General features: G+C 46.2%; 1 protein-coding gene across 1 annotated transcript in view; it reads left to right on the top strand.

Annotated features, from left to right (window-relative positions):
* Window positions 1-15160, top strand: part of EPHX2 (epoxide hydrolase 2) — a 67661-nt gene that overhangs the window by 19247 nt on the left and 33254 nt on the right. The window contains exons 6-10 of the mRNA XM_056853695.1: window positions 2315-2386; window positions 2980-3075; window positions 4637-4715; window positions 7666-7700; window positions 8896-8922. Of these exons, the coding sequence (XP_056709673.1) occupies window positions 2315-2386; window positions 2980-3075; window positions 4637-4715; window positions 7666-7700; window positions 8896-8922 (309 nt within the window). The remainder of the gene's footprint in view (window positions 1-2314; window positions 2387-2979; window positions 3076-4636; window positions 4716-7665; window positions 7701-8895; window positions 8923-15160) is intronic.

Raw genomic sequence — 15160 nt, 5'->3', positions numbered from 1 at the left:
TCATTCCAAAGTCTACAAAATGCATTGAATCACCATAAGTGCATACAAAGGGATAATGTATATGAAGGAAGCAAAGCTGCCTAGTCTATATTAACCCACACCATTCTAAATACTGGATTAGAATTGTGCTTTTCAGTGTGAAAGCATTGTGTGTGTTGCGGAACATTCTCCTCCCCAGCACAGAAAATTAACATGAATCACATGCCTGCTCCTGTGCTTAGAAACCTGCCACGTGTCCTAAACGGGGTGCTAGAATGAACAAGCAGAGCTACATTAAGATGCCCAAGAGCAAGATGTTTTGGGTGCCAAAAGAGTAAAGGGGAGAACATGAAAAGGAACTGAGTCATATTTTATGGATGTCTTTTATTAGGCTGCTTTTCAAAGTTGCTAAAGAGATGCTTAAAAATGCCATTTAAAAAAATCGGTGTGGACTTGGATGCCAGGGTGGTATAATGGAGGCACATATGGACTTTGGGTAGAGGAAGCAGGCCATGGCTCTGTGGTGGAGCATTTGATATGTAGAAGGTCCCAGATCCAACCCACAGCATGTCCAGCTAAAGGGAGCAGGTCGCACATTATATGAATGACCTGTACCTGAGCCACTGCCAGAGTAGACTCTGTACAAGGCAGCTCTGAGTGAGTCCTAGGCTCAAATATTGGCTTAGCAGCTGCGACTGTTGCTATTACTTAAACACTCTTCTGTAACCCACACATTCCATTAAAAAGTGTAGGGAACTGTCTCAGACAGTTAATGAAATGGATCGCAACGCCAGTCTAAAAACCAGCAATACATAAAATTAAGCAGGGCAGAGGTCAGGTTAAATTAAAAATAATTTTTCAGTAGAGCAGCAGGTAAAACAGCAGCTTACTGCCACATCAAAGGCCTTTTATGCATGGCTGTTTCCCTCCTGGTCACCCCTCTGATGACTTCGGGTCTTTGTTTTGATCATGCGTGCCATTTCCGACTGTCAGAGGTTGCCTCTCTCTCCCCCTGCGTCTCTGCGCATTTTGCCCGCATTTTCAAATTTGTGATAAAACAGGTCCCTGAAAACCCAGACAAAACATGTGGAAACTCTGGGGGAGAGTGAGGCGACCTGTGATGGTCGGAAATGGCATGCATTATCAAAACAAAGACCTAAAGTCGTCAGAGGGGTGATGGCGAGGGAAACAGACATGGATAAAAGGCCTAGGAGAACAGGGGTAAGAACAGGTTGGAAAAGTCACCAGTGCCTGCTAGAAAAGCCAAATTCTCAGCTGGTACCTAAAGCCTTAACTAAGCTTGCTGCCGGGTGACCCACTGAGAGGAGGACCCTCCAAAACGGAGGTGCCACTACAGAGAAGACCCTGGCCTCCAGTCACTTTATCTCTGAAGGCGGCGGCATACGGAGCAGGGCCTCTGTAGAAGACCCTTAATGGAAGCGAGATATTTCCCCTTCTCTGTGGTGTTAAGCTTCCTGTTGGAGCTTTGAAGCTCATTGGATTTTCAGCATTGGGAAAGGTCTCTCCTTGAGACTGGCCGGGGGAGCGGGGGGAACGAACTGCTGGTCACAGCAGGCAAGAGCAGACTAGGATCTGGGGAGACCCAGGTTTGAATGCCGCTCTGCCATGGAACCTTGCTGGGTGACCTTGGGCCAGTCACACGCTCGACCTAACCTACCCCAGAGGGCGGTTCTGAGGATAAGCAGGAGAGAATGAGGTAGGCTGCTTTGAGTCTCTGTTGAGGTATAAATGGAGCAAATAAATATTAATTTATATTCCACATTTCTCCCTGGGAACCCAAAGCAGCTTAGAAATACAGACAGACCAATAGGGGAAGGGGAGAGAAGACTTCAAAATACAGTGCCGTTCTTTCTCAGCTGCCAGATCTTCCTGCTCCCTCTAGGCTACAGCCCTCCAGCGAAGGCACTGGATCCCAGGTTATAAATACCTACAGAGGAGAAATATACTCTGCTAGATGTTCTTCATCTGCTGCTACCCAGCTAGCAGGATATTTCTTGCTTCCTCCCTTACCTGCTGGCTGGGCCAGTGAACTGATCAGGCAGTGGCCAAGGTTCATAACTTAAAGTTCCCTCTCTGCCCCGCTTTCAGTTACATTCCCAGAAGCAAACCACGTGCTGAATCTCTCTGCGAAAAGTCACTTGAGAAGAGCATTCAGCAACCCATGCCATTTGGGAGAGACAGAACCCAAGAAGAAAACCTTTCCTTTCTTAGTATAAATGGCTCCAGGTGGCAGTAGCCCAATATTGTATGCCTCACTGTGCGCGAATGATATCTGAAAATGTGTCTTCCTCTCTTTAAACTGTTTACCGCACAGCTTCTTGGCCAAGAAAACTTGCCAGTTGCCTGTGAGCCAGAAAATGTGACCCATGGCTCTGTGACCATCAAGGTAAGAGCAGTTAAGTCTTATCAGACTCTATCCAACCGTCTGGTTGATGGGGAAAGAAGTCTTTGTACCGATGAACTCTTAGTAAGCCAAACTGAAGATGCATTTTTTCTGCATAAGGTAAATAAAGAGGGCCAAAATTTGAGTTTCCTTGTCTCCTCTGCCATGTTCTTAAGCATGCTTATGGAGGGGAAAGTATTCTAAACTTTCTCCTTAGTAAAGGATGTGGCTCTGTGACAGCAACCCATAATGTTAGTTTGGTGCATTGAAACCGTGGGACAATGGAAAAGTCAGTTATCTATATTGCACCTGTCTTCATCTCCCCATCTTTCGCAGGGCTTATAGCCTCTTTTGTTCCTAGTCAGTGCTACTTGTATTGAGGGCTTCCATTCTGCTTAGAAGCAACCAAAATCTGAAGGTATTTCTGCTTCAACAAAGAGCCCAATGGGGTTGTTGTTGTTTTTTATTGGTCTGAATGCAACACAAGCTTTGAAATGGGAACGTTTTCATATATGCTGTAATCATCATGTTGTAATGAACCTGGTGACCTATACATATCACTCAGGTATGACCCAAGCCTTCTGTTTTCCCATTAGCCTGGTACCCAGCTGCACTTCGTAGAGATGGGTAATGGCCCTGCAGTTTGCCTCTGCCATGGCTTCCCAGAATCCTGGTTTTCTTGGCGATACCAGGTAAGACAGCTTGTACCTTCAGAGAGGAGGGTGACATCCGTTACACAAACAGTTCAGGATCTCTTTGTAGTCTTCACACATGCGCGCGCACACACGGTGTAGCTACCAGGCATGTAGTTGGGCATCAAGGTTACCAGGGTTACTAATGGAGCATCTTTGTGTGTAGCTGATGGGATCAAGCTGCATGGCGACTTCCTTGCTGGTGGTCTGTTGATGTTCCCATACAGCTTCCCCCAGCTCAGTGCACCAGAGAGCGGGGGTTCTATAAGCTCCTATGTCCTCCTGAGCAAGACTTGGAAAGGCATTGGTTTTGAGGGGTGAGGGTAGGGGCATGCCTCCTCCCAGTTATAAATGGAGAACCTAAGAAGAAGAAAGGCATGCCTGTGGCACTGTGGTAGAGCATCTGCTTTGCACGTCCAGTCTCTGACACCAATGGTGGAAAAGGATCCGGAAGCAGATGGTATCAAACACTTCTGCCTAAGACCCTGGAGAGCCAGTGCCACGTGGAGCAGACAATACTAGCCTTGATAGACATGGTCTGACTTGGTATAAAGCAGCTTCATGTATGTTCAAGGAGGAGTTGATCAGTAGGCAGGAGAAGTGTGGACACATGAGCCAGGGGGAAATCAACAGTTCTGAAGCTAGGGTTCTGAAGCTCCCCTGTTTGGGGGAGAGGGCAGTAGTTACTCTGATGTGGAAGGCATTAGGCCTCCTTTTCCTTCCACGGTAGGGAAGAATTGCTCCTGAAATAACAATGATATGTGCTTGAAAATTACATTGAAGACTCTTGTTGTGTGGGCATGCTCAGGGGAATATGAATAGCCGGGTGCCCCTATCTGGAACAAGAACATCCCACCACTGTACAGTGGTTAGAGCCTGGAATGAGAATTGTAACCCTGATAACCAGCAAATATTGATAAGCTGGGACTGGAGACAGAGGCCAAACTACACAAAAATGTGGGGGAGAGCTTATGACTTGGGAGGAATTTAGGTAATACATGGCAGGAGAAGAAATAAGTGTTTTAATAATGGATCCAAACTTGATACCTTATGTGGCAACTCTCATACTGTTTTTAAATACTTTTCAATTTTTTAAAAGATATGCGTAAAGACAAAAATATAATAATGGTGGTGGCAGATCTACACAAAGTTTCTATAATTCCAAATATCTAAAAATAAGTCCATGTGCAATTGCTGTCTACATTCCACGCATTCAAATATTTAGAATTTAGAGTTCTAAAGTCCTCAATCCATTGATTTACCGGAGGTGGGCTTTTATCTTTTCAACGTTGTAATATGGGGGAGGTAGTTGTGAATTTCCTGCATTGTGCAGGGGGTTGGACTAGATGACCCTGGTGGTCCCTTCCAACTCTAGGAATCTTAGCTATAGAAAAAGCATGGAGGATCCATTTTCGTTGATCATCAGTTAGCCTCCAAGAGTCAGGCAAATAGTTTGAAAGTTCGTGGACATCTTCAAAAATCAATGAACATTCGAATACAAAATTGATACTGAGTAATAACTTCTTCCCAGAAAAACTGAATGACTGTTCCTCCACCCCAGATCCCAGCACTTGCTGATGCCGGTTTCCGTGTCCTAGCCTTGGAAATGAAAGGCTATGGGGCCTCCACAGCTCCACCAGGTGATGTGACATTGTTGTCTTGAAATTGGGTTTTGCTGATGCATATATGAAGCTGCCTTCTACAGAGTTGGACCACTGGTCCCAGTTAGTTCGGTGCTGTCTGTAAAGCCTTTCGCTGTTCAGACTGCAGCTCGCAAGCGGCCCCCTAAAATGGTTTTGCTCAGACTTTTTCCTGTTCACAACTAAGTCAAGGCAGGCTCGGCATTCACAACCTCAAAGGTATGTCCTAGGACCCCTTGCAACATCAGGAGGATCCTTGAGTGCTTCTTGCTTTGCGTACTTGTGTTTGTTGGCTCTTGCAGTTTTGTGGCATGAGTGCCTATGAGCTGCCAGTTTCCAGAGATGTGCCTGGATTTGGGTGCAATTACCACTCAGTTTTGTCTCTACCTCTGACATCATCTTGTTCTTGTTTTCTTTTGTTTGGGCACTTCTTTAAAAGACGATGGTCCTGCCCAGGAGCATAAGAATGTCTTCATTTGGGGCCTAAAGCTTGAAAGAGAAGTTGCCCCTTGTGAGGTACAGGGAGGGAGGCCCACAATTGAGGGTGTGTGACAAAAGATGAGGGTGTGTGACCAAAGAAATTCTGGTGTGGATCCTTCCTAAAAGTTCCATGGATGAGTGGAATTTTTTTTCTGATTTCTCTCATCCTGTGGTAGACCTCCAACTCCCCCTCCAAGCTGTTCTTGGGGACCCCCTGACCCCTCAGGAGCAGCATTTCATGGGGGTGTTTTGGACTGCAGGGGGGAGACAGGGAAGCCATGCTCTGCAGACTGAAATCTCTCTGTCTGGAAATTGTAGGCAGGATCCAAGTCCATGTCTCCGATAGTCACTGGTATCGCCATGTAGCTCTGTGTTCTTGCCTTTTCCTTCTTGCTCAGCCTTGAGTGCTTTGCGGGGCTGTTAGGATAAAATAGGACAACTCCTGGTAATTTGCTGACCTTGAACTCCCTGGTGAGATACAAAATTATAAACCGCCTTGAGCAGGACTCTGAAGAGGCAGCCTAGAAATATTCTAAATAAAAGTGGGCATGTTCTTCAATCCATGCTTGGTACACAGTGGGCGCCTCTGAAAAGCTATTCCTATCAGTGGTGCCTGACCTGACCCCCCCCCCGCCCCCATGTTCTTCTAGAATCTGTCAAATAAAACAGCTCTTAATGTATAGTAATTGCTGCCCTTGGGTTGGGGGTGGCTGGGAATAAATATCTGGGTAAAGCTATTCAGTTGTGACACCGACTCCCAATGGCTTTGTTTGTTTCCCCTGGGAAGCAAGCCCAGTTTTGAATTGCACTTTATTGCTGCTAAGGCAATGCAGTCGTTTCTAGCCTTTTATCTCCCACCTCTACCCACTGGATCTGGTTCTGCCTCTGTTTCTGGCAGGGTATCTGAAGAAGCGAGCTGTGGCTCACAAAAGCTCATGCCCTGCCAGAAATTTTGCTAAGTCTTTAAGGTGCTACTGGAGTCTTGCTCTTTTCTACTGCTGCAAACAGACTAACACGGCTACCCATCATGATCCACCTCTTGTTTGCAAGAGCCTGTTCTGGCACCATTTGCTTCCATGCCTTTTGCCAGTGGATCAGAACTGAAATAAGCCTGGAGCATTTTGTGCACGGATGCAAGACAGACTGGGTCCAGGTTCAGAATTCCCAGACTTTCCAACGGGAACTCACCTCCAAATGGAAACTTAATCCAAAATGTGTAGCCCCAGGATCTAACTTCCTGGGCTGCAGCGGAGTGCCAGAAAGCTACTTCCTCGTGGTGCAGACGATATAAATTACTCTCAAGCCTGCTGAAACAGTTGCTGTAAAAGTTTTGGTGTCCTTGGTGACTGCCTCCTTGGATCAGGCTACTGAAGTTTGTGTGTGTGTGTAAAACAAACAAAAGAGGATCTATGCTGAAAATAACCAAAGTGGTAGAAACAACAGCAAATGCAGCTAAGTGAATATAGTAACATCCAGGCAATGGCTACAGTTAACAATATAACTGTTGTCTCTTACAAGACACTTCTATGCATGTTTGAAGCACATATTATAAGTTATTTAGCCCATATGCGTGTGTGTGTGTATACAAAGAAACTGGAGACTGATAATATCAGATGACTGTGGGCTTCCCTGCGGAGAAGAAGTTACACTCTGCATACCGATGCACCCACAAGTCCAGGCAGGGTGGCTTCTTTTGAACAAAGCCTCAGGAAGCTGCAGTTCTGAATGGAGCAGGGTTGTGGGGGTGCAGGGGGTGCTTAACCCTTTCTTTGCAGACAGCTTTTATGTTCAAAATCTGCCCTACCCCTGCCTGCTTTCTCTCCCTTTGGGGGGTTCTCGGTGCAGGTTTACAAAACAGCATCTTGGAGCCCCACTGGAGGAAAAGCATTTGGGGAGGAAGGACTTTGAGAGCTGCAATTTTGTGCCCAAAATAGCTAGCAGAGCAAATCAGTGGCACCCTCCCAGCTGAAGACTGCATCCCACCCCCCTTCCCAGGCTGCTTTTAATGTTTAGGTTGGTTTGTGTGCTGCAGGAGAGAAGATTTCACACCCTAACAAAATGCTGCGGCCTGATCTAGACAAGCTGCCCAAAACCTGTAATCCTAGGATGTTAGAAGAACCAGACACAAATGAAGTACAGATCAGATGCACTGTAGGGGGTGGGAGCCTCTATGAATAATGGCTACACGGAGATTCCACTTTTAGGAGCAACATACTTTGGAATTTTGTAGCCTTCTGGTGGTGGTTGTATGTGGACCCATAAAATACCTCTGGGAGGACCAGAGTTGCAGCTTTCTTACGCACAGGTTCAGACATCTTCAGTGGAAAGCGGCAAACCCAACTGCGTGTGAAACTCCTTCACAGCCCGGAAGGTGTGGTGTTGATGCGAAGAGGCGTGTGGCATCTTTTGAACATTAAAAATAAATTTAAGGACACTATAATGACTTAAATAATGTATTTTGTTGTTGCAGACATAGAAGAATATTCCCAGGAAGAAATATGCAAGGTGCGTCAATGGTCTTCATAATGTGTTTCTGTTTTGCGTAAGCCTGATGTGTTTTCTCTCATGTTGATCCTGTGCAAACATTTAAAGCGACAGGGAGCTTGAGTGTGGGAATATGATGAAGATTGGAGGGAAGGGGGGGGCTTAAGGATGCAAAAGGGAGGTTTAGCTTTTTAAAAAAGCTTTGGGCAGTTAACGTTGACAGCAGGCTGCATCTCAAGAACATACAGGGATGCCGTTGAAAGCTTGCCTCTGAGGGCCAAATGCGACACAACACCGTTTAAAGAGCCAGGACCAATTCGCATGCTATTGCAAAAAGGGGGAAATAATTCCCTTTGGGCCTGCTTCAGTTTGGGAAAATGGGGGTGGGAGGGAAAGCAGGAGACTCTCCTCCCCCCATGCCAAGCAAGGCTCCTGACAGTTTTTAAAATGACATTTCCTGCAGCTGCCGTGTTGCTGAGGGAAAAGTGTGCTAGGTCTGGAGAGAAGTAGTTGTTGACACTACTCTTCTTTGGGGCCAGCAGCGAGCTAGGTGCTCTATACAACCTGAAGGGACTTAAGAACACATACATGAAGCTGCCTTATACTGAATCAGACCCCTGGTCCATCAGGGGCAGTATTGTCTACTCAGACCGGCAGCGGCTCTCCAGGGTCTCAGGCAGAGGTCTTTCACATCACCTACTTGCCTCGTTCCTTTAACTGGAGATGCCAGGGATTGAACCTGGGACCTGCATGCCAAGCAGAGGCTCTACCACTGAGCCACAGTCCTTCCCCTTAAGGATTAGCTGCAAGTTGGGGGGGAGGGAGTAAGAGTGATGGTAAAGGAGGAAGAAAGGGAAGCTTGGGAGGTTGAGGGAAAGAGATTTGCAGAAGCACACTGGAGGGAGAAGAGGTCAACCAGGAGTAGTCTGGGAGGAGTGATCAGGAAAGGAGCATGACATGCTGAAAAGTCTGGCTAATACTGGATGAAATCTGATCTCAGTCTCCCCTTGTGTCTGTTTTCCCCTAAGGAGCTCAAGAAGCCCAGTCTTTCCCTGAATCAGATAACAATCCAGTGTAGCCCTAGTAGGTTTGCTACCACATCACAATCAGTGTTGACCTGTTTGAAGCTACTAGAGTGGCTGCCGAACACAGGAGGTACCTGGTTGCTAGAAACGGCCTTGAGGGCTGACCTTCTCTTCTGTTTCTCTTTCCTTAGGATCTGGTGGTCTTCCTGGACAAAATGGTAAGGGTTAAGAAACTTTTTAAGGATGTCTGTTTGAGAACTCTGCAGAGGAAGGCAATGGCAAACCACCCTCTGCTTCTCACTTACCTTGAAAGCCCCTTGCTGTTGTCGGCTGAATTTGGCTGCGACTTGACGGCACTGAAGTGCTTGCGTCGATCATCCCCTCTCTGCCGGTCACATGCACCAATTTGCCTTTCTGTACTCTGAGGCACAGCAGAACGGGATGCTACGGGGACAGAAATGGTCTGGGCCCACAGGACTCAATGGTCAACATGGGTATGAGTATCAATGGGTCTTCGCCAGTGGTCTAGGAGAGGCCGCTTTACCCAGACTTTTGGTTCGGGGCTGAAGAGCAGAGGAAGCTTTGCAAAAGAACTTTCCGGTCAGTTCTGGTGTCCCGTATATTCTGTGACTCAAATCAATTTCATTGTTTGCATCTCTTTTTCTTTTTTCTCCCTGTAGCGGTTTGGCACGTTTTTTCTTTATTCTCTGATTAGAACTGTCTAGGAAGGGATGGTAAATGAAATGGAAATGCGGTTATTTCAGCCTTGTAATGTTTGAATGTATTGCGGTTGGGGGGCAGGAGGAATAGTAAAGGGAAGATCCCCCTGTGCCTCACCAAGCAACGGGAATGAATGTTTTTAATTCTGTCTCTCGGCGAAGGGTTTAATATCAGAAGCATTCTCGTATCAGGAGATGGATGGATTGTTAGAGATGGAAGAGTCAAATCAGCCATCCAAAAACACCCCCCCCCTCTGCTTTCCTATGCCATATTGTAACTAAATCTTAGGTCTATTTAGTGTTACAAATTTAAATTGCTTCTGAGGTTCTTGTTCCCATGTCATCCCAATATGCATAGTGATGGGGCAAGGGGGGGCTTACATTTGATCACCTCCCCTTGTGGCAGCTCTGATTTTCAGAGTTTGTTTGATATTCACTCTGCATCCACCCTTGGTTTTGAATATCCTTATATATTTTGCTCCGTTCCCCGGGATCAGCTGTCTGCTCAGACGACCGTCTCTTAAAGAGGTATATTTTGTCAGTACTGATGATAGGGTCTTCTCAGCAGCTCTGTGAAATAAGATGGTCTGAGACAGAGAGGATTGGATCCAGCCAGCTTTGTCCATGGGTGAGAAAAGGAGGAAGGAGGCCCCTTTGCCAAAAAAAGACTCCGGTGAGACCTGCACAAAGAAAGGCTGTGTGGGATGGGGGGCTATAGCAAAGAGGAAGCTTAAGTGAAAAAGCCAACTGGATCCAACTCAGTGGCTGCCATGAAGTTTCCTGTGTGACCTCAGCCAAAAGCAGGGATTCGGATTCATTTATTTAGGAGATTTCTGCGTTGTCTGTCGAGAGACCTAAGAGGCAATAAGAAACAATGCAATTATAAAAGTAACAGCTTAATCTCTGCAGTCTTACTCCAGCATTCTAAGTACTACACCACACTGGCTGCTTTGATACATGGCCCCATTCTAAGCAGAGTGGAATTAATTCTGCAAGTGGTGGCTGGAATTTGGAAGGTCTAGCTGTGTGCGGCTGTTTGGATTGATGGTTGTTAGGCATGCCTAGGTGGCTTTGCTACTTATGTTTTTACAGAAGAGGGTTGCTAGGAAAATAAAATACTAGGAAGCAGAAGGGAAATGATGCCTGAAGCTAAATCTTTCTAATGCCATAGGGATAGGCAGTGGGCACTAGAAGAAGAGTTGGTTTTTATATGCCGACTGTCTCTACCTCTTAAGGGAGAATCCAACCGGCTTACAATCACCTTCCCTTCCTCTTCCCACAACAGACACCCTGTGAGGTAAGTGGGGCTGAGAGGTCACCCAGCTGGCCTTATGCGTAGGAGTGGGAAACCAAACCAGTTCACCAGATTAGTGTCCGCCACTCATGTGAAGGAGTGGGGAATCAAACCGGGTTCTCCAGATTAGAGTCCACCGCTCCAAACCACCCCTCTTAACCACTACACCACGCTGGCTCTCCTTTCAAGCTGGGCTTTCAAAGTGCCGTTTCAAGCTTTTTCCTTATGAGGCAGTTATAGGGAGCAAAGACTGCCTTCCATGCCCCCCACCAGGTGTCCAGCATTCCCTCTTCCCATTCATTTCAACCTGTGAGTGCCCTGGAAGCAGGCTTTCACATTTGTGGGTTCCCTCTTTTTGCAAAGCTTTAACTGAAGAGAAGATGAAAGCCACCTCCATTGCCATATTTGGGAGAGTCAATAAAACCTTTTTGTCTCAAAGGTCTTTCATGCTGGGCTATTTCCCTTGTGGTCACCCCTCCGATAACTTTGGGTCTTTGTGTTGATTTTGCATGCTGCTTCCCACTGTCAGAGGTCACCTCACTCTCCCCCTGATTTACCCCGCATTTTGCCCATGTTTCAGAGACCTGTTTTATCTTGAATTTTAAAACACGGGCAAAATGCGGGGAAAGGCAGGGGGAGAGAGAGGCGACCTCTGAAGGTCGGAAACGGCATGCACAATAAACACAAAGACCCAAAGTTGTCGGTGGGTGACCGCGAGGGAAACAGCCATGCATAAAAGACCAAAGTCTTTGGATCAGTCAAGCTGGCTTTGTGAATGTAGAGAGTTCAGTCAGTGGGTTCTGTAGTTTTTAGACTAGACAGTGTGTATAAGTAATGGCTGTTTTTAAAATTGTTTTACCATTTTGGTTACTGGATGTTGCTATAACTTATGTAAACTGCCTGAACGGGAAAAGTAGTTTATGAACAATCTAAATTTGATCCGTGTCTTGATGTCAGGTTGCTCCAGGGTTATTTTTATTATCTCATTTCCATGAGTGTGTTCCTTTTAAATGTACTCTCCTGTGATAAGAACTGGTTCTTGAGTGGCTTTTTCTTGCCACATGAAAACTGGGCCTCTTTTATCTCACTCAATTTTCTTGAGTAATGCCTTCCTAATCTGAGATGTTGATCAAAGTGGCGGATTTCATCCCAGGATCAGTTTTGATTAGTTTTTTACTGAAGAGCGGATTTATATCTCTTGAGTCCTTTGGTTGAAACATGCCAGACCTGCTTTCCTAACTTTCCCTGACAAAATGGGTTCCCTTTCACTCTTCTGATAAATGGTCAAGTCTGGAGCAGAGAGCCAGAAAGAGAGGTCACCAGATCATCACCTCTCTACCTTAAATAACAGTTCTGCCTTTAACCTCTCTGGCGACATTAATCTGTCTTGACAATATAATTAGAATTGTAGTTCAGTTTGTCTGCCCCAATGAAAGGGATGGAATCAATTCAGGATTTATTAAAATGAGGTAGGTATATATAGAGTGAGCTTTTGAAGGGTTGGTGTGGGGAGGGGAAAGGAAGCTGCAATGTCAGCGCTGGCTGACTTTGCTTTTTTCCTCTCCAAGCATAAAATCTTGCAAAAGATTCTGAACACCTTTTTTTTTTTTTTGATGTCCTGTTCCAACTACGAGTTACATTTTTCTAAAACAAGGCAATGTGCCCACTGTACAATATCCAGTTACAAATATCTCTCAAACGTCGCAAATAAGTTTTTGGACTGAGATTCTGGGTTCAAGAAGCCCTGTTGGATGGGGATTGAATTTTGCTGAGTGTTGGTTCGAACAAACCAGCCCAGTATTTGGTCGCCGCTCTTTGGAACTGCAAATACCTGCATCTCTTTCATCATCGTATTTAGGTTTGTGGAATATTTGAAAGGTCAAAAAAAAAAAAAAACCAAACATAGGAGTATAGAGGCAAGGGTATCCTACAGCCAGTGAATATCATTTGCTTCCCTTTTATGATTGAGGAGTGATCCCCAGAAACCAGCACCGCCATAGAGTGCCCCATAGTTTCTCTTCATCCAGTGTGGAGTAAAGGAATCTTCTTAACTTTGAGCACAGTGAGAGGTGGCAGGGAGGGAGGTGAAGACCAAGACTTTCTCTCAGAAAGGAGTCTCATTAAAGCCAGGCACAACCCTGTTGACTCCCCCACACATTCAGCACTATTTCTGAAGCCAGCGTGGTGTAGTGGTTAAGAGCGGTGGTTTGGAGCAGTGGAGTGTAATCTGGAGAACCTGGTTTCATTCCCCACATGAGCAGTGGGCTCTAAACTGGAGAGCCGGGTTCGATTCCCCACTCCTCCACATGAAGTCTGCTAGGTGACCTTAAGCCAGTTCATCTCAGAACTCTCTTAGCATCACTTACCTCACAAGATGTGTGTTGTGGGGAGGGGAAGGAGAGGTGATTGTAAGCCGCTTTGAGACTCCTTAAAGGCAGAGAAAAGCAGGGGATAAAAACCAACTCTTCCCAGTGTTTTCCCCCTCAGTAGCTAGCACGTGAAGCCCAGTTTAAACTGGGGAAAGAAGAGATGAGCTCCTCCCTCCCACCTCTGAAATTTTCCTATCCGAAACACCCACACAGGATTGCTACTTGCTTTTTTTTGTTTCTTTTTATACAAATTTCAATTATATATTTCTTATTCTACATACAATGTTTGTATAACATACTTTTCTCATTCCCTCCCATCCCTCCCATCCCCCTCCCTAGCCCCACTCCTTCTCCTTGTAATTTTTAGTCTCTTGTCCCCAGCCACGGGCACAAAGTCTGTATCTTCCACCGAATGTCTTTTCTTCCTTCCACTGATATCCACTCTAAGTAGGTCTTCCATCTACTCGTGATTTCCCTGCTCTTGTTGTCCCATGAAGTCTTCTGGCGCATCATCTCGACGATATCCGACTGTATAAATTCAAACAGATAGTTGTGCCTGATTTCTATAGTCCATTTACACAGGATTGCTACTTGCTGACTGGGGGCCCTGGAGTGCTGAGATTGCCGTTCCCTGGGGCAAACATAGAAGACCCTCATACACAGCTCCCAGTGTCTCTTTTGGCTTGGACCAGGGAAAGAGCTCAGGCTGGCAGTAGGTTTCTAAGGTGCCATCAGGGCCCAGCTTTGCAGCAGAAGACCCTGGGCCCTTGATCACAGCCACGACAGAGGGGGCCACAGAAGCAGGCTGTAGCAAGTAAGCCCTTTGAGCACAGTGGGATTTGCTTCAGGTAGCCGGCTCAAGGTTGACTCAGCCTTCCCATCCCTCCCAGGTCGGTAAAATATGTACCCAGCTTGCTGGGAGTAAAGTGTAGATGAGAGGGGAAGGCAATGGCAAACCACCCCATAAACATAGTCTGCCTAGTAAACGTCATGTGAAGTCACCCCATGGGTCAGAAATGACCCAGTGCTTGCACAGGGGACTATTTTTACCTTTAAATAAGCTTTAAAAAAGGTAAAGGTCCCCTGTGCAAGCACCGGGTCATTCCTGACCCATGGGATGACGTAACATCCCAATGTTTACTAGGCAGACTTTGTTTACGGGGTGGTTTGCCAGTGCCCTCCCCAGTCATCTTCCCTTTACCCCCAGCAAGCTGGGTACTCATTTTACCGACCTCAGAAGGATGGAAGGCTGAGTCAACCTTGAGCCAGCTACCTGAAGCCAACTTCCGTTGGGATCGAACTCATGTCATGAGCAGAGCTTTTAATAGCAGTACTGGAGCTTACCACTCTGCGCCACGGGGCTCCTTTAAATAAGCTTAGAATCAGGTTATAGTGTGAGCATCCTTGTCTGTGAAGATGGTAGGATGGGATGAGATAAGCTTACTTAATTTTTATTCATCTAAAGCGTGGGTCATAAGGTCCCAAAGTTCAGAGTCTGCCATTACCTAACCCACAGACTGATGGACTACAAGGCAGTTTCATATATGCTGCTTGTGGCTGGCAAATAAATGAGCTAGCAGGCAGTTTTTGAGAAACCAGTATACAGTGCTTTGACTCCCTGTTTCTCAAGCTGGTCCCTGAACCTGGACTTTTGGGAACTAGGAAAGGTCCAAAGTCCATGAGAATTCTGCTTTCCCCAGGAGTACCTATTCTTTTCCTCGCTTGCACCCATCTGCCTCCACCTCCGGCCACCTGGAAGTTCGCTCCCATAATTGCAGGGAATTGAAGAAAACAATGTTAGGTTCTCTCCCCTATGATGGCAAATGTTCTCGGACGTCTTCTTGTGAAGGTCGATCGCTGTTCAGCGCCTCTCACAGAATGAGACTTGCTGGTGCGACCGGATGCCAGAATAATTTGTTTAGAGGAGTGAAAGTTCAGCAATTGGTGCTACGAGGACTTTGAGGCGTCTGTTTTTTTTCAGAGGCGGGGGGGGGAAGAGTCAGTAATAGAATTAACCTACCCCCCAGAAATCGCACTAAACATTTATCTCCATGGTAAGTGTTTAATTCATGCT

The sequence above is a fragment of the Euleptes europaea genome, chromosome 7, assembly GCF_029931775.1.
Source record: "Euleptes europaea isolate rEulEur1 chromosome 7, rEulEur1.hap1, whole genome shotgun sequence".
NCBI classification, from domain to species: domain Eukaryota; kingdom Metazoa; phylum Chordata; class Lepidosauria; order Squamata; family Sphaerodactylidae; genus Euleptes; species Euleptes europaea.
The sequence above is the reverse complement of the archived record's forward strand: the minus strand, read 5'-3'. Positions and strand labels throughout refer to the sequence as shown.